The following is a 25,135-nucleotide window of genomic DNA, read 5'->3' on the forward strand; positions in this document are numbered from 1 at the left end:
CTAACATTAAACTTTCATATCAAGGCGGGGGGCCTCAAACTAGTGCCCTGCGGGCCACATCTGGCCCGCGGGCCGCATGTTTGAGAGCCCTGATTTAAATCCTCTTCAAGATCAGTAACCCAGGTTTCAGCACATGAGGCAAAGAGGGCGTAAAGGCATAATTTACAGCTCTTGTGTTGGATCTCATGAGGTTATGATTGTATTTATCTAATGAAGTGTCCAGTGAGTGAAACAAGGACTGGATTCAAGTAGCCATCCCATCAATTACCTAAAATGCACAGAGAACAACTTATTTTAATGTAAGATGAATAGTTTATGCAAGTATGTGTCAACATGAAACATTTTTTTTACCTCTGTCAACATTTTTTTTACCTCTGTGATTGATTGAATGCACGGCAAGGATGCTTCCTGAGTTATATGTGGACTTGGGCTGAGATCTGCAAGGTTGATGAGCAGACAGATCAGTGAGTCTTTTCAAGGTTACGTTACGCTGGAAGGCGCTGATGATGTGTCTACTCTCAAATTAAGTGTAATCAAATATGACAAGTGTCTCCTGATTGACATTGTCGGGTTCATTTTCCCTCAGACAATTTTAATATAAATAAAAACCTGCAAACATGTTCACCTCAAGGAAGAACCTAATGCAAGATATACAGTGAATCAATGTACAGCATAATTGGAGTGAGATGAAAATAAGTTAGTGTGTGATCGAAGGTCCTTACTGGAATTATAGTATGGATGATATGGATGCATTGGAGGAATGCCTGCCATGTCTCAGACTGCTAGTCTGGAGCAGCGTGCAGCCGGTAGCTGATGTAGAGGGCAAAGGTGGCTACGCTACTGGAGACGGGAGCATGGACGACGGTCTAGTGAAGACTAGACTATGACTGAAAATTTCCAACAGAATTTAATTCATTGAATGCATCTATTAATGTCCAATCAGGTTTAAAAACAAATGTGCTACCGAAAATAATTGATGGTAATTTGCATTCAAAAGTCACAAAGTGGGCTGCACGGTGGACTAGTGGTTAGCCTCACAGCAAGGAGACCCGAGTTCAGTTCCACCCTCGGCCATTTCTGTGTAGAGTTTGCACGTTTTCCCTGTGCATGCGTGGGTTTTCTCCAGGTACTCCGGTTTCCTCCCACATTCCAAAAACATGCTAGGTTAATTGGCGACTCCAAATTGTCCATAGGTATGAATGTGAGTGTGAATGGTTGTTTGTCTATATGTGCCCTGTGATTGGCTGGCGACCAGTCCAGGGTGTACCCCGCCTTTCGCTCAAAAGACAGCTGGGATAGGCTCCAGCACCCCCACGACAGTATCACTCAGATACTGTGAACATCCAGCAGCAACACAACATTTTGGCATGACTACTATTTTGATGAAAACTATACTGAACCAGGGCTGCACAGAGGACGGGTGGTTAGCACACATGCTTCACAGCTAGGAGACCCAAGTTCAATTCCATCCTCGGGCATCTCTGTGTGGAGTTTGCATGTTCTCCCCGTGCATGCGTGGGTTTTCTCCGGGTACTCCGGTTTCCTCCCACATTCCAAAAACATGCTAGGTTAATTGGTGACTCCAAATTGTCCATAGGTATGAATGTGAGTGTGAATGGTTGTTTGTCTATATGTGCCCTGTGATTGGCCGGCCACCAGTCCAGTGTCCATAGTTACAAAGTCATGTTATTTTATTTGGTTAAGACTGACTGTTATCCCGACTTTTCTTGTGTCGACTTGGGACTTGACTTGGAAAGGACCTATTATGCTAATTTCTTGGCCCTTTGTATTGAGTTGTGGACTATGTAAAAGCTTTCTAGTGTTTCTAGAATCCGCACCAATTCCAGCTGTATTTCCTTGGTTTTCCAAAAACGTTCGGTTTTAATTTTATTTAATTCCACTCTGCTGTGATTGGATACGTGAAATCTTTAGAGTGGTGGAGGGCGGGTCACTTGTATTCAACAGTCTTGCCCACTGTGACATCACAGGGAGCCGATGTTAGAAAAAACTCTCTGAAACAGAGCTTTCAGAGTCATCCCAAACTTCTTTCAGGGCTCACTTCCAAATGTGGAAACCTCATTATCTGAAAATTTGGCATATTTTAACACAATAATACAACATTCTAACTACATTTATAGGTCAGAAAAATGGAAAGAGACTTGAGACTTGGGATTGAAGAACCGAGACTGACTTGGGACGTACAAAGCACTGACCTTCTTTGACCTCTGCTGCATGCTACCAACTCATAAACTGAATCATTAATTAATTAATTATGATTAATAACATTTTTACTGATATTTACAATATACATGAATAAAGCATGTGGGATATACAACTGCTATAAAATATGGACTATCAAGAATATGCGAACGACCCTCCTTCTTTACTTCCCAGATGACCTTCTGGACATGTATTGCAATGGAAGCAAAAACAAAACTTTGTCAAAAACAAAACTTTGTCATCCAAAGCCTGCTTCTCTGACCCTCTGTACACAGACCCCCACCCACTCTGTTTTCTATCAAACCCTCGTTTTCCTGGAGCTGCTGGGACGTAGTCCCTGTGATTACTCTCATGACCCGCATATGACGAGAAGGCTTCTGTGCTTCTTGCTTCACAAACCATTGGAAAAGTTTTGTTAGTTCAAGACATACGGTAATTTAAAAGTGGTGTTACAAATCATATTGCTAATGCTTACATTTTAAAGGTTTAAAATGATAATTGGGAAGTATCCAGTGGTTTGAATTTATAGCTTAATGATGGTCATCTGGCTTTGAGTGTAAAAATTAGGCATTTTTAAGGGTGTGTCCACTATTAGTGGGGATCTTCTTATAGTCTTTCCCATATCAATAAATGTAAGAACATGCAGATTTACAATGACTTATGTTGACTTTGCGGGCGGCACGGCGGTCGAGTGGTTAGCGCACAGACCTCACAAATCTAGGAGAGCAGGGTTCAATTCCACCCTCGGCCATCTCTGTGTAGAGTTTGCATGTTCTCGCCGTGCATGCGTGGGTTTTCTCTGGGTACTCCGGTTTCCTCCCACATTCCAAAAACATGCTAGGTTAATTGGCGACTGTGAATGGTTGTTTTTCCATGTGTGCCCTGTGATTGGCTGGCCACCAGTCCAGGGTGTACCTCGCCTGGGATAGGCTCCAGCACCCTCGCGACCCATATGAGGATCAGCGGTAGAAAATGATAATGAATGAAAAAACATAAACCCTCTTTATACCTTTCTAAATATGATTTCTATCATTATTAGAGCCCTCTTGATACAAAATAACACCCCTATAGTGACCTTTACACTCATATTACCCAATATGGTAGATATAATCAGAGAAAATAAGCCATTTAAGACATGAATTAGACCCGTGCTTGTGTGTGTTTCAATAAATGTCTTCCGGACGTGTAGACAGGAAGTGGAGCTTCTGGAAAGGAGGGTTTGGAGTGGTAGGGCTAGAGGGGAGCAAGTGAAAATAGATATTTTTATGGACAAAAAGTAATGATCTTCCGTTATAGGTTATTATTACAGGTGGTAAAAGGTCTACTTGCTGTAAGTTTTTTTTTTTTAGCAACATGCAGCATTGAACTCCTTTTTGAAATTCAGTGCAATAAAGTACAAATATGAAAATGGAAGCACGGCTATGGACACTCATTGGTGTTACTTGGCCTTGACTTCTTATTCTACTTGACTTACTTATTCTATTTCCTGATCATCTGAATGTGTCTTCAAAATTGTCCATGGGTCCTTGGGAACTGTTCACACTTCCTTGAAATGTGAAACCCCACCCGATTCTTTGTAGTGTGTGTGTGTGTAACTGATTTTTACGCAATAGTGCTGCTATCATTCTAAACACATCCCGTTGCCTGAAACCGTATGCTTCATTTTGCTGCCACTTAATTATCTCGGAGTCAGCCTGTAGGAATCTGGCTGTGATCCAGACACATTCTCTGGAGAGAAAGGAGTAGCACATCCAAGATTTCAATTTCAATTTACCATCAAACAAATACCGCTTGAACACGTGACTCGCTGTAAACACAAAAAGGTAAAGCAAAGCCTAAGTAGAATTTATGCTCCTCTGAGATCGGTCGATTTCTGAAAAGAGAGACAACATTCAGGCAGAGATGTAAATCTCCCTCAAGATGGAAATCGATGCGTCAGAATAGCAATTGATTCTGCCAGCAGGTTTGACTTTAGGGAGTTGGTCCCCAGACAAATAAGTAACTGAGTCTCTTGACAAATAGATAGTTTACATCTGTGCGTCATAGTTTGAGACCATGAAAGAAAAAACACAAATGCCTAAAAGCTAAGCTATCGACTGGAATAGAAATTAGACGGATATGAAGAGAGCTGGTTGAAAGCCGGACTAGAGGATTCCAACTTATTCTTACAATTGCAAGGCAAAAATAACATAAAGCTAACTTGATTCAGACTTAGTGTATACTGTACTTTTCATTGAATGTATCCATTTTCATAAAGGAGACCTATTATGCCCTTTTTTCAGCCATTTGTATTGAGTTGTGGACCCCTATACAGCAGCTAAACATGGTAACCAGCACGGAAAGCTTTCTAGATCTTCCAGAACCTGCACCTATTCCAGCTGTATTGCTTTGAATTTTGTATTCCACCCACGATCCGCCTCCAGGCACACAGCTACGAACCCAACTTTATAGCAGTTGATAATAAACGGTGATTAGCTTTTAAAAATGTCTGCTTTTAACGTACAGACCTATTTGTTGGATCCTGAATCCAATCCGGAAGTAGAGACTGAACAGACCCAAGTTTCTCAAGAAAAGAGATGACTTCAAGACTCAATAGTTAGTAGCGTTAGCATTTTGATTGAGCGGTTTATTTACTAATACATGCTAAACATTTACCTGCGCTAATTAAATGTTTGTTAAATTGGAGTTAGATGTAGGCTAACACGATGTAGCTGTAGGCTAATACTCTGCTAGCTTATTTCCTTATGGACATTAAGCTAACTGCTAGCTTATTTCCTTATGGACATTAAGCTAACGGGTTAGGTCACATATCGACACCCTTTTCATTCACACATTTTTCCTCTATCCTTTTTTTTTTTACTTCAAAGCTTTAATTCACTGGGCACTAGTAGCATGGTTTCAGTCTCCTCTGCCACAACTGCCGACTGACAGGCAACAGGCTGTAGCTTGAAGCACAGTGAAGGTACTAGCGGATTAAACCATTTTATGTATGGGGGTTGGTCAGTCAATATGTAAACTTACGTTTGGTCAGTGTGGATATTTAACTCTCAATACCAAATACAAGGAATTGCTTTAATGTTTTTCTGAACATGTTAAAAAATACGACCAGGCAGTAACATTATTTTACCTACGCCACCTGGCGTTGTCTTAAATACCCCCTCCCCTTTACAGTAGGGCACTCATGGTTTGCCCTATAACTACTCAATTTTATAGGTCGAATTTTATGAATATCTACTCCCCATTAATGAATAGGAAAATGTCAAAACTTTTTTTTTACTAAAAGCATAAATAAAACATTAGATGTAATTTATTAATAACGTATTTTGTGTTTTTAAAAATATTCCATATTATTAATGGAGTTTGTGTATGTGTGCAGCGGCAGACTCGACGCTTGCTGGCGCAGCAAGGTGCCGCGCTAGCGTGATGACGTCACTGATGGTCTGACAGCACTTCCTGGAGTGATGTTTGTTGTGGGAAATACCAACCGTGCTACTCGCCTGAGACTGGGCCCACGTTAACGGAACAAGAACGGACTAGTAACGGTTGCTCTACGTCTGGAGCATGTGGCGGCTTTTTGACGGCGCCATATAATCCAGAGGAACCGGGCCCAGGGACCAGGACCACGACGAGGAGGCGGAGTGTGGGGGGGACATTGTCGGACAGCGGAGTAGCAGAACCCCGTCGACGGACAGACAGACAGCACGGAGCTGTCGCGATGCGGTAGCTAAAACATGGACAGCAGAATCAAGTAAGCGATATTTAATGTTCAAATGTATGATAACGTTTACATGCAAGAGGAAGACAAGCCGGTGGTCTTGTGAGCCATCCCCGGTAGTGGATTTAAGACACAGGCCAGCTGGCTCGACAGCTTTTTGGGTCATTCAGCCTGCTCTATCTGCTTGTTAGCAGCTCTGCTAAACTATATAAGACATGACAACATGTGCCCTATGTCCTTTCAGTTGTGTTGTCTTACATAACTTATAGTGGCAATATCATATCAGAATTGCCTTGCGTTATTACCAAGATAAGTGAACTGCTCCACTTTGCAGCTACAAGTTAACCTATAAGGCACGATTAATCACTCAACTGTGATATATATTATAAAGATTGGAATTAATCAAGACCCCCATTTTTGTTTTTTAGGGACAACCCAGAGAGAACTTTTGATCTGGTCTTGCAAGTGACATCTCCAGCATCTAAAAATGAGGGTAAGTGATGTCATTGTTGTCAGTGATAATCTTCTTTTGTTGTCTCTGACCTGATTTTGTGTGTTATTAACTTAAACTGCTGCCGTTTTGGGATTATTGTAAAGATGTGTTCGGAGTTGCAAGAGCAAATTTATTTATGAACTTCATTTAATATTGTTTTTTTTCTGTCGCTCTCTGTTAAACTCATTCATTCATTTTCTAATGCTTTTCCTCACGAGGGTCGCGGGGGGTGCTGGAGCCTATCCCAGCTGTCTTCGGGCGAGAGGCGGGGTACACGCTGGACTGGTGGCCAGCCAATCACAGGGCACATATAGACAAACAACCATTCACACTCACATTCAACCTAGCATGTTTTTGGAATGTGGGAGGAAACCGGAGTACCCGGAGAAAACCCACGCATGCACGGGGAGAACATGCAAACTCCACACAGAGATGGCTGAGGGTGGAATTGAACACGGCTTTTCTAGCTGTGGGGCCTATGCGCTAACCACTCGACCGCCGTGCAGCCTAGTCAACAAACATTCATTCATTTTCTCCCGCTTTTCCTCACGAGGGTTGCGGGGGGGGGCTGGAGCCTATCCCAGCTGTCTTCCTGTGAGAGGCGGGGTACACGCTGGACTGGTGGCCTGCCAATCACGGGGCACATATAGACAAACAACCATTCACACTCACATTCATACCTATGGACAATTTGGAGTTGCCAATTAACCTAGCATGTTTTTGGAATGTGGGAGGAAACCGGAGTACCCGGAGAAAACCCACGCATGCACGGGGAGAACGTGCAAACTCCACACAGAGATGGCAGAGGGTGGAATTGAACTCTGGTCTCCTAGCTGTGAGGTCTGTGCGCTAACCACTCGCCCGCCGTACCGCCCTCTCTGTTAAACTAAACCTACCATATCATATTTTTGTAAGGGGTTAACAGGGGATGAAATACTTATTTCCCTCTCTGTATATACATACAGTACCTACTGGAGTGCTAGAACTGGGGATATGCACTGATCCACATGTTTTCCACACTTTTGATGCAATCCAGAAACCTGGATAGAACCCACATGGTCACAACAACAGAGTGCACTAAAGTGTTAAAGGGGAACTGCACTTTTTTGAGAATTTTGTCCATCATTCACAATGCTCATGTAACACATATTTTGTCATTGGGACACACCTATTTCAACTATGAAGCCCTCTAAACCAGGGGTCTCAAGCACGCGGCAAATGTGGCCCGCAGGACACTAGTTTGAGGCCCCCGCCTTGATATGAAAGTTTAATGTTAGTGCGGCCCACGCAAGTTTGATATGGATGCTCTATGGTATCATGTACCCAGAAAAAAATATTACCTTTGATTAATGTTCATGTTAAAGGTTAAATAACTGTTAATAGTTATCCTCCCTATCCGTGTGGAAGTGGTAAGTTTTTGATAAGGTAAACATTGATATATACATACTTATGCTAGCATGTCAACAACAACAGCAGCAGCATGGATACAGTGACAAGACTTTACGACGTCCGCTCTCATTGGCATGGCTGTGTCTTCCAGCACAAGCCATGTACTCCAGTCCTCAGGTAAAAAAATGCTGACGGCAAACGAGCATCTTGTTGAGTCTTCGTAGCGAAATTGAGAGCTAAGTATCCACTCTTCCGTCTGTGAATGACGCTGAGACTAAGGGTTAGCGATGCGTTGTGTTCGTCTGCCTTATACAAATAGTTTTTCATGATAACAATATTACTGAAGCTTGATTAATACAAACACTGTTGGTGTTTCTTTTAGTTTTTTTTTGTGAGGGCTTTAGCGTCAAAATAGTTATTTCCAATGCCGTCCCTTGTTGGCTAACTCATATTAACTATTTTTCTCACGCTAGAATGTACAGAAAAGGGAAATAAATATATGTTCATGTTTCACATAACGATTGTAAATGATGGGCAAAATGTCCAAAAAAGGGCAGTTCCCCTTTAGGCACGAGTGTTGTCGGCCATGTGTATTTTTTGTTTGTTATGGTGGCACAGAACCGGGGAAGTTTAATGCAACCATCAACCATCGTGCATTTGAAACAGCTGTTGGGAAACTTTCACAAGATGACAAGAAGCCATTTGCTATTAGAGAAAAGATGACTGGCCGGTGGTGAGTAAAGTCTACGTGTGAGATCAGGACGACGGTACCGCATGTGTGGGGACCGCTACGGTCACTGATACTCTTTTTAGATACATCTGCCAGTGTTGACATCATTAAAACACAGATGTGGCTCACAGAATCGGAACTCTTCGCAGGTGGTATCGAAACCTGATACCGATACTAACACCCCTAACTAAAACCCCCATATCAGACGTATTATACTACGTATTATACTAGAAAAAAACGTATGCCTTATGAGACAAGTCGGATTCACCTAATCATTTGGAGCGGGGGTCTCAAACACGCAGCTCGCGAGCCACATTTGGCCCGCAGGACACTAGTTTGAGGCCCCCGCCTTGATATGAAAGTTTAATGTTAGTGCGGCCCGCGCAAGTTTGATATGGATGCTGTATGGTATCATGTACCCAGAAAAAATTATTACGTTTGATTAATGTTCATGTTAAAGGTTAAATAACTGTTAATAGTTATCCTCCCTATTCGTGTGGAAGTGGTAAGTTTTTGGCTATTTAAGTTTAAAGGAAATAACTTGAAGGCTACCGTTTAGGTCGCTAGATCTCTAGTTTGCGAGTTAGCATGTGTCTCAAGACCCTGCAGTTGCGCAATATGTTAAATAAAAAAAGTATAAATGTGGCTATAGTCGTGTTTTGTCATGTCTACAGGGCTCTAATAATGCTTTGTTCATTTTAATCTGAAAAAATAATTTGTCTACCCACCAACTATATGTGGTTTCTTAAGTTTTTATTATTTGCCGTTTTATTATTATTATTATATTTATTTACTACTGATTGATTTATTTTCTTTATTCTTGATTTGTTTACTTATTTTGTGCAGAAAAATAAAAATTAAGATATTTGAGAACAGTGGAATGTTTTATCAGAGATTTTATTGTAGTAAATCGGAACCAAAGCACTGAAAAAGTTTGTATATTTTCTCTTTTTAATAAATGCGTTTTTTTTGGGCGGGGGGGGGGGCCTGATGCGACCCAGCCTTGCCCAGACCCTAGCTCCAGTGGCCCCCCTAGGTAAATTGAGTTTTAGACCCCTGATTTGGAGCCATAGGAAGAATGACTGACTCAGCAATTAAGTAGGCTGTATTTAAGTCCAAATGACTGTAATTGTAGAATTGCAGCCAGGTTGTTGTTGTCATGTTGGCAGTTGGCAGTCGTTTGCACTACCAGGACTTAGCACTTATTCGAAGCAACCACACAACATAACTAAAATCAATTTGCATGCTGCCTGGGTTTCTTTGTTGAGAAAGCGAGGTCAAGTGAAGGTCAGTTGTAAAAACTGTGCAACGACAAAGATGTTTATTGCCCGAGTTACATATCAGCGCTATGGATCCTCCGTGTGTGTGCGACTGTCTTCCCTGTCTGCTTGTAAGATAACTAGCCGGGCCCTTTCTCGGTGCACCCTGACCCCCCCAAAGACTGTTTTGGAAAGATCACGCTTGGGTCAGCAAGTTGTATTAACTGTTGTGCTTTTTGCAGTGGTGAAACATTCCAGCAGTCATGTGCCGTGACAAAAGGTGGTTAGGCGAGACTGGAAAACCAACGCTGCCAACATAATATCCAAGCGTTTCTGAATATTGGAAATAAGAGTACTCATATTTCATCATAGTACTATTATAATAAGTACCCGTTTCACCCGTAAGTCAAAGATCATACACAAACATTTTCACTGCGTATTACACCAGCTGTCCTATTTTGTGTGCTTAGTTTTGACGTTAAGGAGGTGTTATCTAGACAGTTGTCCGGCTGCCTAGCAAAAGCTGAGACCAGGCTGAAAGTTGTCCTTGGATGTCGTACTCATATTGGATTTTTAAAGCAAACTCATAAACCATGAGCCTGTGCTGTAATAACCAACTTCCTCCACGTATGATTCAGGGTCAGGCTCATATCCGGACTCGTGCTCCCTGGGGCAACAGCTACACAGCAGTGTTTGCACACCCTGCAGGGTCGGACCAAACATATGCATTCAGCTCACTCATTCCACCGTTGACAGGCGCTGAGCTGATTGCATATAAAAATGTACCTGCAGTTTTTTATGACCTCCATGTCATTTATTGAGTGGTTTTAAAATTCCATGATGGCCAAATCAGTTCTGATAACTATCTAGGTCATCTTTCTTAGTATGCATTTTTGTCATAAGCGCAAAGGGTTAAATCGGTGAGTCATATCCAGACAGGCTTTGGCCATGATGTGAAACTTCTTCTCACAGCTTCTTTCGCCGAAAAGAACCACTTCGTTTTTACATGTAGTATAATGTCTTCCCATGACTTTATTTATTCATTCATTTTCTAACGCTTATCCTCACAAGGGTCGCGGGGGGTGCTGGAGCCTATCCCAGCTGCCTTTGGGCGAGAGGCGGGGTACACCCTGGTGGCCAGCCAATCACAGGACACATATAGACAAACAACCATTCACACTCACATTCATACCTATGAGTCGCCAATTAACCTAGCATGTTTTTGGAATGTGGGAGGTTACCACTTCCACACAAAATAGGAGGAGAACTCATTCATTCATCCATTTTCTACAGCTTATCCTCACAAGGGTTGCAAGGGTGCTGGAGCCTATCCCAGCTGTCTTCGGGCGAGAGGCGGGGTACACCCTGGACTGGTCGCCAGCCAATCATAGGGCACATATAGACAAACAACCATTCACACTCACATTCATACCTATTAGTCGCCAATTAACCTAGCATGTTTTTGGAATGTGGGAGGTTACCACTTCCACACAAAATAGGAGGAGAACTCATTCATTCCTCAATTTTCTACCACTTATCCTTACAAGGGGGGTGCTGGAGCCTATCCCAGCTGTCTTCGGGCGAGAGGCTCGGTACACCCTGGACTGGTGGCCAGCCAATCACAGGGCACATATAGACAAACAACCATTCACACTCACATTCATACCTATGGACAATTTGGAGTCGCCAATTAACCTAGCATGTTTTTGGAATGTGGGAGGAAACCGGAGTACCCGATGAAAACCCACGCATGCACGGGGAGAACATGCAAACTCCACACAGAGATGGCCGAGGGTGGAATTCAACCCTGGTCTCCTAGCCTGTGAGGTCTGCGCGCTAACCATTCGCCCGCCGTGCCGCAAACTAAATTATTAATAAATTTAATTAAATGCATATTTAAGCAAAATGCTTGGCCTAAATTAAGCATTTTCAAGCATAAAATGTCTAATTGAACGAAAAGATGTATTTAAAGACCTAATGTGTAGTAATGTACACTAGTCGCTAGGTGTTACATTGATAAGACAATAACCACCGCAGGAGGTACGCTATTCAGAAAAAACTTGTCCAATGCTAACAGGTGAGACTTAGGTCTTAAATGGATTATTTACTCTTATTACATATATTTTGTGGGGTAATGCCGCCCTGATAATAAACAATTGTACATTATAATCAACTTAACATGATACCAGGGAGAGATGCACGTCTGTAGTTCTCATGTCTTCCTCAAGTTCATAGAAAGAGAAGTAAAATTGTACTTTAGTTTGGCCTCTAGTTCAGTTTTTCAGTAACCCTTCCCAGGGATACAAGTCCACGTTATGATAACATACTTAAAAGGGACCAAGAAGGAGTATTTGCCTTAGTCAATGGAACGCCTACGTGGTTTTTGCTGACACACTGTTTTGCCACTCTTACCACATCCTGGTCCCGCACTCCCCCCACCCCTCCCCCGAAACTAGATCCATGTGTGACACCATCATACGATAACGGTCTGATGAACAAGTTAACATCAAACGACACAACCGCTGTACAAGTTGCCCAGTGAAACTCAATCTTTACAGATGGTCAGCTTGCTCGTCCCTCAACTTCCTGTATTAACTGGCTTTCACACCTTCTAGTATAATCAGCACTGCGCTTTGCCAGTGACACTCGCATGTGTGCAGGCGCTTCTGGAAGAAGACTGTTATTTTATACAAGACTGTTATTTTGTTTTTCAAAGTTGATTCTCGCTGGCCTCTGGTGATCTTGGAATAGATTGCGCACCCGTAAAGGTGTCAGGAGACGATGCTTGAGATTGAGACCAGATTTTAACAGTTTTAGGAAAAGTACAATGAAACAATATGACTGGTGTGAAACAATGCAGATGTTTACTGTGCCACAAATAGACACTAAACAATACTATTCAATTTAAATAAGCCGCTGTTATGATAATATTAGTGCTGTCAACCGCCGTTAATGGCGGTATGTAGTTGATTTAATTGATTACGTTAAAACTTTTAGCGTAACTAACGCATTCGCCTCTGTTATGATGCCAGACGAAGGCACAATAGCGTACCCACAAAGTTTGTAATTGTGATCTTCTGATCTGAACACGTCAACAGCCGTGAAATTCCAACACCATGTATGTATCTCCAACTCACAAACACATCTCTAGTCCTCCTCGGAACGTCACTTCCTCAATGAGGTGCATTCAGGGGTATTCTCAATATCATTCTGATTGTAAGTGTGGTCTAAATAAACAGAAAGACAATAAAAGTGTATAATCTTATCACTCACTAGTGTAACCCTTCCTGTGCTATTATTATAAATACTCATTTTTCGGCCCTTTGTATTAAGTTGTGGACTCCTATAGAGCAGCTGCACACAATAGCCAGCACAGAAAGCGTTGTAGTTCTTCCAGAATCTGCACCTATTCAGCTGTATTTCATTGGATTCCGTGCTTCCCATCAAAGATGGCAAGTATTAGAATGTTAACACAAACAAATCTATACTCATTTTTCGGCCCTCTGTATTGAGTTGTGGACTCCTGTAGAGCGGCTGCACACAATAGCCAGCACAGAAAGCGTTGTAGTTCTTCCAGAATCTGCACCTATTCAGCTGTATTTCATTAGATTCCATGCTTCCCGTGAAAATGGCAAACTTTTTGTTTTTTTTAAAAACAAGTTTTTTTAAAGCAAGAAATCTTGTCACGTTTTTATCTTACGAGACACCCCTACTCAATTATTAGAATGTTAACACAAACAAATCTATACTCTTTTTTTGGCCCTTTGTATTGAGCACAGAAAGCGTTGTAGTTCTTCCAGAATCTGCACCTATTCAGCTGTATTTCATTGGATTCCGTGCTTCCCATGAAAGATGGCAAGACTTTTTGTTTTTTAAAACACGTTTGTCACGTTTTTATCTTGCGAGACACCCCTACTCAATTATTAGAATGTTAACACAAACAAATCTGTACAAATTTTTGTCTCTTTGTATTGAGTTGTGGACTCCTATAGAGCGGCTGCACACAATAGCCAGCACAGAAAGTGTTGTAGTTCTTCCAGAGTCTGCACCTATTCAGCAGTATTTCATTGGATTCCGTGCTTCCTGTGAAAGATGGCAATTTTTTTTTAAACAAGAAATCTTGTCACGTTTTTATCTTGCGAGACACCCCTACTCAATTATTAGAATGTTAACACAAACAAATCTGGCATGCGTACTGATGTATAATTGTATTCTGCATACTGTATCACTTTCAAATCAGTCAAAATCATGACTAATAGAAATATGCAGAATTGAAATAACAGGCAGGTTGCAGCCATAGTTGCAGTATAACATGCATACAATGTTAAAATGTGCCTTTCCTCATTTAGAATCGGTGAAGCTGAAGTGAAAACATGGAAGCTGCAGCTTGTCAACAAACTTGCTTCCTCAATAACCGAACCCGCAACGGCTGCATATACTTTACATACCCATCTGTTTATTTTGTATCAACAGGTGAGCCGTGTTTCCAATAATAATGGTATTATTAGTGTTGAAATACAACAAGGTCGTGCTGCACGATTCTTTTCAGTGGGAAAATGATTTGCGGAATGATTCAAGAAGTGAATTTTGATCCCTAGTCTTCCAGGAAATGTAAAGTACCCTAGAGGTAATATTTTTCCATTTGATGCATGTTTTCATCTACAAAATCTGGTTGTAGATTTATAGGCTGTACTCACTCTTCAGGGCTAAGTGCAGACCTGCCAACATGTACACATTTATTGTACTGTGCATGTATTTTAACCCTTCAGTCATTCAGATGGCGTACTTCAAATTCAAATTCCTTCTCCTCCGATTTCTGATCAACATGTGCAATAAAAATAACTTATGTAGCATATGAAGGAAGCTAACAAGCAGCTAGAAAAGCAGCAGTGTCCAATGGGGTCCATAGCTTGTATTTTATTGGCCTGTGGCACATTTGTGGAAATAAAATTAAACTAAAAAAAAGCAAATATGGGGAAAAAGTGTTTATTTACTGTACATATACTGTATTCTAACAAGACATATCCATTTATTAACCGGGCACATACGCCTTTTAAATAGATAAACTGCACGAACGTGGCAGCAACAATAATAAACGATGCACCATAGTAAAGGTTAATTACAGTTAATTAATCTAGACTTTGCTGGAGAAGCATTTGATAAGCACATATGTGACAACTGTGCTGTTATGGTCATGAATTCATTGTGCAATTAATATTTCCTAAAAATGACCATACTGTATGTAAATCTATTTTCAGGCTTCATGGCCTAAAATGTTTACAAAAAATTCCTTTCACATGAAACTGCGTCGTGTAAATGGCCGCCTAAAGTGAAATGATGCGTTGTGTGATGTTTACATTGGACAGACCGACTGTGTAGGAGGGTCTCATGAGACTCGCGAGGGTCTGTGATGTTATGCCAACAAGGCTATTGAACCACCCTGAATGCTATAGGCTTTGTATCTAATGATGCATAACCTTTACAACGCAACCTATTTTCATTTTTACTGTGGAAATAGCAATTCATTTGTTCATACGGGAGGGGGGGGGCTTTATGTGTGCCATTTAGGATATTTTGTTCCTGGTAACTCCTATGGGTGCGTTTTGATCCTTTCCCCCATCTGTCCCAGCAGTGCAGTTTTTTGTTGTCTTTGCGGCAATACAAATTGCAATAGATTTCTGGTGAACTTATCAAAAAAAAAAGAATTCTCCAGACTAAACAATTGTCTTGCTAGGATATTGTGTATCCGTCAGCTTTAAGAGGTTCTAGGGGGATACACATGAAAATAAAGCTCAAAGCAATGGCAGCGGTGTACATGCGAGGACTTTGCTCCGCACTTCTAACCACGCATGTGTGAATAGATGACAAGACACCAGCCCTTTCGCCCCCTATGCGGGTCCACCGAGACTTGGCCTCCCTGTTCAAGGCGAGCTCAGTTGTGCTTAGCTCTCTTGGCTCAGTGCTCCGTGCATGCTCAGGCTGTGTGCGAGCGTTGCCTGAGAGCGTGACTGGCATGCTAGCTACTAGCGGTTCTGGCTACATGAAGCCATATTGATGTGCTTCCAAGATGCTGCCAAAGCTAGCAGATGATGCAAAAGCTGCCAAGGCAGTAGGTGGGGACAGATGCTACCTGTCCTCGCCCACTCCCTCGAGCCAGATTGTTTTGAGTAACAAAGCAATAAACTTAAGAGATCAGGATATCAGTTTTACAACTACATTCATGCTGCAATTAGGGAGACAATTTATTCTTTCTAAAAACTCACAGAGGACAGTTCAGGGAGCACCGTCACCTAACATGGCAAGTTACTACCCATTGTGTTGTGGTTTGCTCATTCATCAATTTCTGTTACTTTTCATATCCATTGGAAATGTACACACACAATATACAGTAAACCTCGGATATATCGGATTCAATTGTTCCCACTGGTTTTGTCCGATATAAGCGAAATCCGTTATATGCGTATACCGGAAAATGTCCGTTTTACGCATATATCGGATTTATATCCGGTATATGCGTAAATTGGATTTTATCCGTTATAAAAAGGCACTTCCTTGACTATGTTTCCAATGTACCTGGACGCGCAGGCAACGCTGCAAACGCTGCAAATGACGTCGTATAGCGGCCTGTCACGATTCGGCGAATCGGAGCGCCACGATGCGGCCATCCGATATATGCGAGGGAAATTTAATGGAAATGCATTGGAACGGGCCTGGAGATTTTGTCCGAAATAGGCGAAATCCGTTATAAAAAGTCCGATATATGCAATGAATTTTTATTGGAAATGCTTTACAGAAAAATCGTTTCTTTTTTATCTGTCCGTTGTGAGCGAATTTCCGATATATCCGAGTCCGATATATCCGAGGTTTACTGTATGTGTATGTAGCGTACAGTCGTTCCAGACCCGACCAGGACCTGCAATGTAGGATACCGTCGTAATAAACGAGATCCTTTCATATGTTTAATGATACCATCTTCATCCTCGATGATGGCTGCCACAGTCAAGCAGCTTAAACCAAGCATGTAGTCATTGTTGGTCAAATTCCACTTTGCTTTTTACTTTCTTTGTCTTTGAGGCACTCCGTCTCACACTTGTGAGCGATAATGGAGGTTAAAGTGAAAAGGAGAACTGATAAGAACAAGAACACATTGTCCTTCCTCAGTGTAGTGATGCGTGACTGTTAGTACATACATGTATATATTATTTATTCTTATTATCTATTTGTCCACTATGCTGATGAAAAATTGGCTACTTGACTGGTCGCCAGACAGACACATGTAGACCGTTCACACACTGACAATTCAAGCGGTTATTGACCATATTTGTGTAATTATTACATTATACAGATAAATAACTGATTCTAATTGAACTGATTGGGGGGAAAAAACAAAACAAGAACTTAAATGTGGTGAGATGTACTGTACCTGTACTATGCTACAGATGGGTTAGCGTGAGCAAATCAAGCAAGCGCCTCTTTTCCGTGTCTTTGTACAAATGTCCCGATGTGACTTCCGATGTGAGCTAACATGTAAACAAAAACGGCGTCAACAGCGTGGGACCTGTCACTCTTTCAGAGGCTGTTTTGCCAAATGCTGTGCAAATATTCCTCAATGAGGGACAAAAACATGCATTGCTATTGTCGCGGCGCTTGAAAAGTTTAAATGAGTTTGCCAGTCAACCCCTTGGAGCCACGGCCTGTGCTTTTGAGCCGCCTGTATTTCAAAAATTTTAGTTACGTTATTTGTCGGAACCAAGAAGTCCATGGAAACAATGCAGAAAGAGGTTCCAGAATCTGGAAGCTCTAGAAAGCTTTCTGTGTAGGTTATTGTATAAAGCTGCTCTATAGGAGTCCACAGCTCAATACAAAGCACCAAAAACGAGCATAAGGTCTTCTTAGGTGGTGCTAAGACTAATTAGTGTGTTTGTTGACTGGATACAAGGACTGATTGAAAGCCCCCAATTCTGCCCGTGTAAGTCAATTTATGGTTTCATAAATAATGTGCCACTTTGTTTGGCCGTCCTTGAACACACCGTACATGACGCAGACTTATGTGTATGAATTTCACAGGCAGATGCCTATTTTCTATTATTTTTCTTTATCACCCTCTGCCATACTGGTTTCGCTAGCCACCTCGCTTGTTTACGCTGAACTCCGCCTCACGCCCGAATATTTGTTTGATAAGGACAAATCATTATTGTTCTTGAGAAGTAGGACATTTTTTTTTTCCAAGCCAATACCAATACTGTCGTGCATTCCTAGTTAAATTAGCCTGTCGTCTTTCAGATACATATCACATGAATGTAGAATTGAAACATCCTTTTATTAACTGTTCTTTTGTTCTGTATCCCAAGAGGTCTCAGAGTGTAAACTGTTCGATATCTATCCGCTTCGTTCCGTGTTGTAGCACCCGACAGCACCAACGTGATGTTGCACCTCCCTCCCACCCCCTATCACTTCTTCTTTTTTCACCTTTCCTATTCATAGAGCAAAACTCTTATGTCGTAGAACTTTTAGAAAAGGTTGAACGCTGACATTCTGCAAAATGTCAGAATTGGTCCCTGACCCTAAGCTCGCTGGTTCCGTTGTTTGATTGGATCTTGTTGACCTGCTGAGTTAAAGGCGGGATCGCACTCTGATAGGAGGTCGCTTGCAGTATTAACAGATGCCGTGGCAGCAAGGAGGGTGTTGATTGGTCATTAGAGAGGCCACACTCCTTCGCTTGCTTTCTCGAAGAGACCGCTGGGTCTCACACGTTGTTTATCTAACAACCCTTATGCCTTTCCTGTTTGACTCATCCAGATGACTTGACTAAATTAGCTCATTTATAGAGGCGTCTTTGTTTCTACCACAACGTAGTTTCCACAACTTAGTTACTTTTGCAAGGCTTCACATCGCAACAAAATGGTTGCATTTTGCGACGAAAATATTAGATATATTGCAAAAATATTGCGAGTACATTTTTTTGAGTACATCTCCTAACCTGTCCCCAAAGGAACCTGTCGGTTGGATCAGTGTTTTTCAACCTTTTTTGAGCCACGGCATGGTTTTTACATTGGAAAAATCTTGTGGCACACCACTAACCAAAAATGTTACAAAATGTCATCAATGTCATCAAAATGTCTACCGGAGGAACAAGGTAGGTGTTGCCACACGGACCAATATTACATTGCTATGCTAGTCTTTACACCACAGACACTCCACAGTAGCCACGTTTTTACATGACGGGTTTTTCTCTTTCCGAATGACCTTTCGGGAAACAATGGTATCCATGGAAAGGAATATTCCAATCTCTTGTCTACATGCGCCGTGAAAATCAACCAGAATAGTCAATGGGTCATGTGCGGTAAAACGTAAACATCAACATCACGTGATACCGACTTCCCTGAGTTGTTCTTTCACTTGTTGGAATAATAATCCGTATTGTCAGTTTTTCGTCTGTCCAGTCTTGAAATTTAGTTTGAATCAAAAACAAACTTTGCTTAGCAGTCCAATGCCGATTGCTGGCCTCCATTTTTAAAAGTGAAGAACGTCTGGATCTGCGTGTTACGTCATATCTGAGCAATGCGCTGAAAGCGCAACCGGGATAAATTTAAACAGGAAAAGATCAAATTCAATCTTGCTAATATTTTATAATTAAACTCAGGACATGTTTTATATAGATATATATTTTCTTTTTTAATAAAACTGGACTTAGTATAGAAGTATAGAAGTGTTTAGATTCTGTTTTTCACAGATGCCGCTAATGCACGCGAAAGCTGCTTGCCAACCGGCAATAAACAACAGAAGAAGAAAAACACCACGAAGAAGAACGCACCCTGACAACTTTCCGTTTGAGCGGGTACAAGATACCTGAATCGGATTGGTTAAAGGAATATTCCATCCCTGTTCAATTCTTTCCGTTTGAGCAAATAAACCAAATGCAATTGGAATATTTGGGTCCATGTATACTATTGACATAATGGCTATTGACATAATATTTGCAAATGATGATTAATAAATGTTAATTATAAAAAGTGATATTGGATAATTCCTCACAGCACACCAGACGGTTTCTCAAGGTACACTGACGGTTGAAAATCACTGGGTTGGATAATACTGAACGTTTTACACAGAGTCAAAGTCCTCAATGTCAGTCCTTGTGTATTTCCAGTACGTCACAAAATACAGCTTGACTTTGGCACGCTAGCGTGTTACAGCTTATCCTCATGGTCTCCAGCATCGCTCTTTTGTTCTTGTCGAGAGTCATTTGTATCTCCCTGCTCACAGTCACTCATCCATTCACTACTGTGTCGGAGCCTGCTGCTCTCTGGGTCCAGTTCCAACCTTTCTTACTGAATGGATGTCGTTGTTTGTTTCAGTTATCAGCACTGTCCCTCTTATTTGTAAGCTCGTCGGTCCCCGTCATTACCTTCATTCATTCATTCATTCATTTTCTACCGCTTATCCTCACGAGGGTCGCGGAGGGTGCTTTCAATCAGTCGGTGTATCCAGTCAACAAACACACTAATTAGTCTCAGCACCACCTAAGAAGACCAGCTCTCATTTAGCACACAATATAAATGATCTTGGAAAATCGTTTTTGGTGCTTTGTATTGAGCTGTGGACTCCTATAGAGCAGCTTTATACAATAACCTGCACGGAAAGCTTTCTAGAGCTTCCAGATTCTGGAACCTCTTTCTGCAGTGTTTCCATAGACTTCCTGCTTCCGACCCGTAACGTAACAAAAATTCATTCATTCCTCACGAGGGTTCGCGGGTGGGTGCTGGAGCCTATCCCAGCTGTCTTTGGGCGAGAGGCGGGGTACACCCTGGACTGGTCGCCAGCCAATCACAGGGCACATATAGACAAACAACCATTCACACTCACATTCATACCTATGGACAATTTGGAGACGCTAATTAACCTAGCATGTTTTTGGAATGTGGGAGGAAACCGGAGTACCCGGAGAAAACCCACACATGCACGGGGAGAACATGCAAACTCCACACAGAAATGGCCAAGGGTGGGATTGAACCCTGGTCTCCTAGCTGTGAGGTCTGCACGCTAACCACTCGACCGCTGTACAGCCCTCCCCCCTCGTTATTACCTGTTTATTTAATTATTCATTCATTTTCTACCGCTTATCCTCACGAGGGTTCGCGAGGGGTGCTGGAGCCTATCCCAGCTGTCTTTGGGCGAGAGGCGTGGTACACCCTGGACTGGTGGCCAGCCAATCACAGGGCACATTTAGACAAACAACCATTCACACTCACATTCATACCTATGGACAATTTGGAGTCGCTAATTAACCTAGCATGTTTTTGGAATGTGGGAGGAAACCGGAGTACCCGGAGAAAACCCACACATGCACAGGGAGAACATGCAAACTCCACGGGGTGGGATTGAACCCTGGTCTCCTACCTGTGAGCTCTGCGCGTTAACCACTAGACCACCGTATAGCCCCCCCCCCGTCATTACCTGTTTATTTAATTAGTTTTAGTAAAAAAACGCATATATACAGACACAAACCAGGCCTCTGTTTTTAGTTTGATCCATCACATGGCCACACTAGTCCAACGGCAACAGTGGAGGAGGAGGAGACTTCCATTCTAGTGCAGTATGACCTTGTGACGTGGGTTTTGGCGCACACGCTTAAAAACCATCCAACACCCTCAGGACAGCTTTGTTGTTTCATCAGAATGCAGAGTGTGTATTGGCCGAAGCATGAAGCAGTGGGCCGGAATAACACAGAGGTTGGGTGTTGGATGAAGAAGAGATGATTGCTGCTGTTGATGTAGCAAGAGGTGAGAGATTTGGGAATGGACCATCAATAAATGATGTCAACTGTAATTGTTTTTATTCCTTTCCAACTGTGTTTATTTTTCTATTTTTTTTTATTCTTATTTATAATAGTAGCTAGACTTGAAAAAAAAAAACGGGAAGACTTCTAGGCACGGAGCGCAGCTGCAGGATATTTATAGATCTCTCGTCTTCATCTGGAAAAGTGGGGAAATGTAGGGCTTGATCAATAATTTAAAATATGCTGATTTTTTTTTAAAAGAATTCAGAAGTATTTCATTGCATCACCTTCACTCTCACTCAGCTTCCCAAGCGTTGATGTTGTTACAGCCTGTTGTTTGTGTGCGTTCATGCTAATGGACCTTAGTAAAATGTATTCCCTTGTGAGCGTTCTTCAGATTCTCCGGGTAGCTCTTGGATTATTAATGTTAAAACATGAAATCAATGAAGCGAAAGCTAAATGAGGGCCCAGCTGAAGGTATAAAGTCTTTTTCACATGTATGTCAAGAGATAACTGTCGAGGACCGGGAATACGTGTGTAAGCACAGCAGATGGCATATGCATTTGTAATACAAACATACATGCACGCCCACAAACACACACACACACACAACCAATCAGTTGCTCTTTTAGAACAATGATTGGCTGGTTCTTATGCATGTAATACCAATCTGTCCTAGTTTCACCCACAAATGAAGTGGATTACTTCAGTTACTGCTTTAATTGTGCTCTGGTTGGTGATGCTAATCTTACCATGTCGTGCAAATTGTGTTTCACAAAAAAAAGATTTACTGAAAAATCTGTTGACTTTTGTGAGTGTCATGTTCAACAGATGTCAAGTCATAGCTTGTAAACGGATTAGACGAGTCCCGTGACTACATTATTTGACCCACATCTTGGGATGTAGGCTCATGATACTGGTTATGTGGTTCTTAGAGGTTATCACATGGTTTGTTTGGTATCAGGCCAGGTATCATGCCCCCAAGTGTCAGTATCAGCCCGAGACCGAAGGTTAGCGATCACAGTCGTGTCCTTTTCCATAGCGTCGGCAACGACGTTACAATAAACACAGACACGTATTTGTCTAACTCAGACGGGGGAATACTTTCTACCAGTCTTCGTTCGTTCTTGCAGTTGCAGTCGCCCTTGGTTTTCCGACTTGTATTTGCATTTTTAGTTTTTTCGATCATTTCAAGAGTGATAAAACGCCGGGAGTGTCAACCGCTGACATGTTGACAGAGCACAGACGGCAGCAAAACAAACGCTCGTGCGCTGTTCTCTGATTGGTTGTTTCACAGGAACGATACCAGAGCAGCGCGCTCTGAGTGGACAGCTACGGGGGGCTGATACTGGACATGGTTAAACTCTATATTTTAACAGTATCACTGCCCTGGGCTTTGACACAGTATCATTTCGGCCTTTTACCCGTATCATTCATGGGCGGTTTCTAGGGTACAGGGCCAATTAACACTGTAGTATGTGATAAATTGCAGTATCACAAAATGGTCTTTTGATTAAATAGTACGTGATAATAAGATCATCACATGGTTTGTCTGGTATCAGGCCCAGACCTTCGATCTGGGGCTGACTGACACTTGGGGGCATGATACCAGGCCTGATACCAGACAAACCATGTGATAACCTATAATTATCACATACTACATTGTTAATTGGCCCTGTACCCGAGAAACCGCCCATGAATGATACGGGAAAAGGCCGAAATGATACTGTGTCAAAGCCCAGGGCAGTGATACTGATAAAATATAGAGTTTAACCATGTCCAGTATCAGCCCCCTGTAGCTGTCCACTCTGGTATCGTGCCCGTGAAACAACCAATCAGAGAACAGCACACGAGTGCTTAGTGCCTACTGCTTCTCCAGTCACCAACAAAACCCAAACTTGATTAATGGAACTTTAATTGTCAGACATTGATAAGATAAGACTGTTGATAAAATATTATTGTTGAAATATTTTTGCAATTATCGTGTTTACACTGTTTAGATATAATACATGTAATAAACTGAAATTTTTCTGGAAACAAAATGGTCTTTTGATTAAATAGTACGTGATAATAAGCTCATGATTAAATAGTATGTGATAATTAGAGGTTATCACATGGTTTGTCTGGTATCAGGCCAGGTATCATGCCCCCAAGTGTCAGTATCTGATTCTAGCACGAAAAGGCCCGTTTGTTAAAGGCAGCTTTGGACAAACAAAGGACTTTTTTCACTAGGCAGGTGAAAAAATCACAGAAAGGTGTTCCCTCTGAGCACATAAATAAATGTTTCTTGTTAAAAAATATGTTTTTGTTACCATTATTGTGAAAAATAATTAACATTGATATTTGAGTAGTCGCTTCACATAGTGTTACTACTACTATTCCTTTTGTTCTGAATACTAAAAAGTGATCCGTGCAGTTTTGTCATTTTGGAAATTCACCGCAAACAGGTCATGTAGCCCCTTCATACTATCCGTGCTCACAAAGTAGCCCTCGACCTCAAAAAGGTTGGTGACCCCTGCTGTAGAGATTGTATAAGACAATACTTCATTTTACATTGTGACTCTCTCTGATCTATAGTATCTAAGCTGATGTAAAATGATCTGTACGCTGCATGATGTAAAAGACAGATATGTATCGTCCATCGGTAATTAAGAAAATCAACCTACTTATTGACATGATATGAGTACTGGTATTCTGACATCCAGACTCTTAATTTAGGCACCAAGGCCAAACCCGAGTCAAGCAGACCCTAGTGGTACAAGCCTGCTGTCTGTGCTGTCATCTCAGCTTCTGTCCTCACTATTTACATGTCAACAGCCATGCCTCCAGGCTATGTCTCTCCATTCAAGGCTACTCCAATGTTGCCTAACACCCCACAATTACTGGGAAGATGACGGCGTTTTACATGCGTGTTGTAGCCCTACTGGCCCTTAATTTGGGCTTTGGCCTATTTTTCAGGACAGAAAATATAGGTCAATCTGGATGCTTTTGTGAGTGTCTTAGACCATTTATCAGTAGGAGTACCGCAATTTGTTTACAGACAGTCTGTGTGATTGTCGGATGCTTTACAAACATGTCAGTCATTGGATAGGCTCAGTTAGTTTACTGTTTAAATATTTGAAATACAGTAAACCTCGGATATATCGGACTCAGATATATCGGAAATTCGCTCACAACGGACAGATAAAAAAGAACCGATTTCTGTAATGCATTTCCAATAAAAATTCATTGCATATATCAGATTTTTTATAACGGATTTCGCCTATTTCGGACAAAATCTCCAGTCCCGTTCCAATGCATTTCCATTAAATTTCCGTCGCATATATCGGATGGCCGCATCGTGGCGCTCCGATTCGCCGAATCGTGACAGGCCGCTATACGATGTCGTTTGCAGCGTTGCCTGCGCGTCCAGGTACATTGGAAACATAGTCAAGGAAGTGCCTTTTTATAACGGATAAAATCCGATTTACACATATACCGGATATAAATCCGATATATGCATAAAACAGACATTTTCCGGTATATGCATATAACAGATTTCGCTTATATC

General features: G+C 41.8%; 1 protein-coding gene across 4 annotated transcripts in view; it reads left to right on the forward strand.

Moving 5' to 3' along the window:
• Positions 1-5,636: 5,636 nt before the first annotated feature.
• The window catches only part of dennd1b (DENN/MADD domain containing 1B), a 180,408-nt gene continuing 160,909 nt past the window's right edge, over positions 5,637-25,135 (forward strand). For 2 of the 4 annotated variants that reach the window (XM_058072328.1, XM_058072329.1), the window contains exons 1-2: positions 5,638-5,968; positions 6,364-6,428. In XM_058072328.1, the coding sequence (XP_057928311.1) occupies positions 5,952-5,968; positions 6,364-6,428 (82 nt within the window). In that variant the 5' untranslated portion in view covers positions 5,638-5,951. Of the gene's footprint in view, positions 5,969-6,363; positions 6,429-25,135 lie in introns of all 4 variants that reach the window. The other 2 variants (XM_058072331.1, XM_058072330.1) reach the window with 2 other exon arrangements.

The sequence above is a fragment of the Doryrhamphus excisus genome, chromosome 5 (assembly GCF_030265055.1).
Source record: "Doryrhamphus excisus isolate RoL2022-K1 chromosome 5, RoL_Dexc_1.0, whole genome shotgun sequence".
NCBI classification, from domain to species: Eukaryota; Metazoa; Chordata; class Actinopteri; order Syngnathiformes; family Syngnathidae; genus Doryrhamphus; species Doryrhamphus excisus.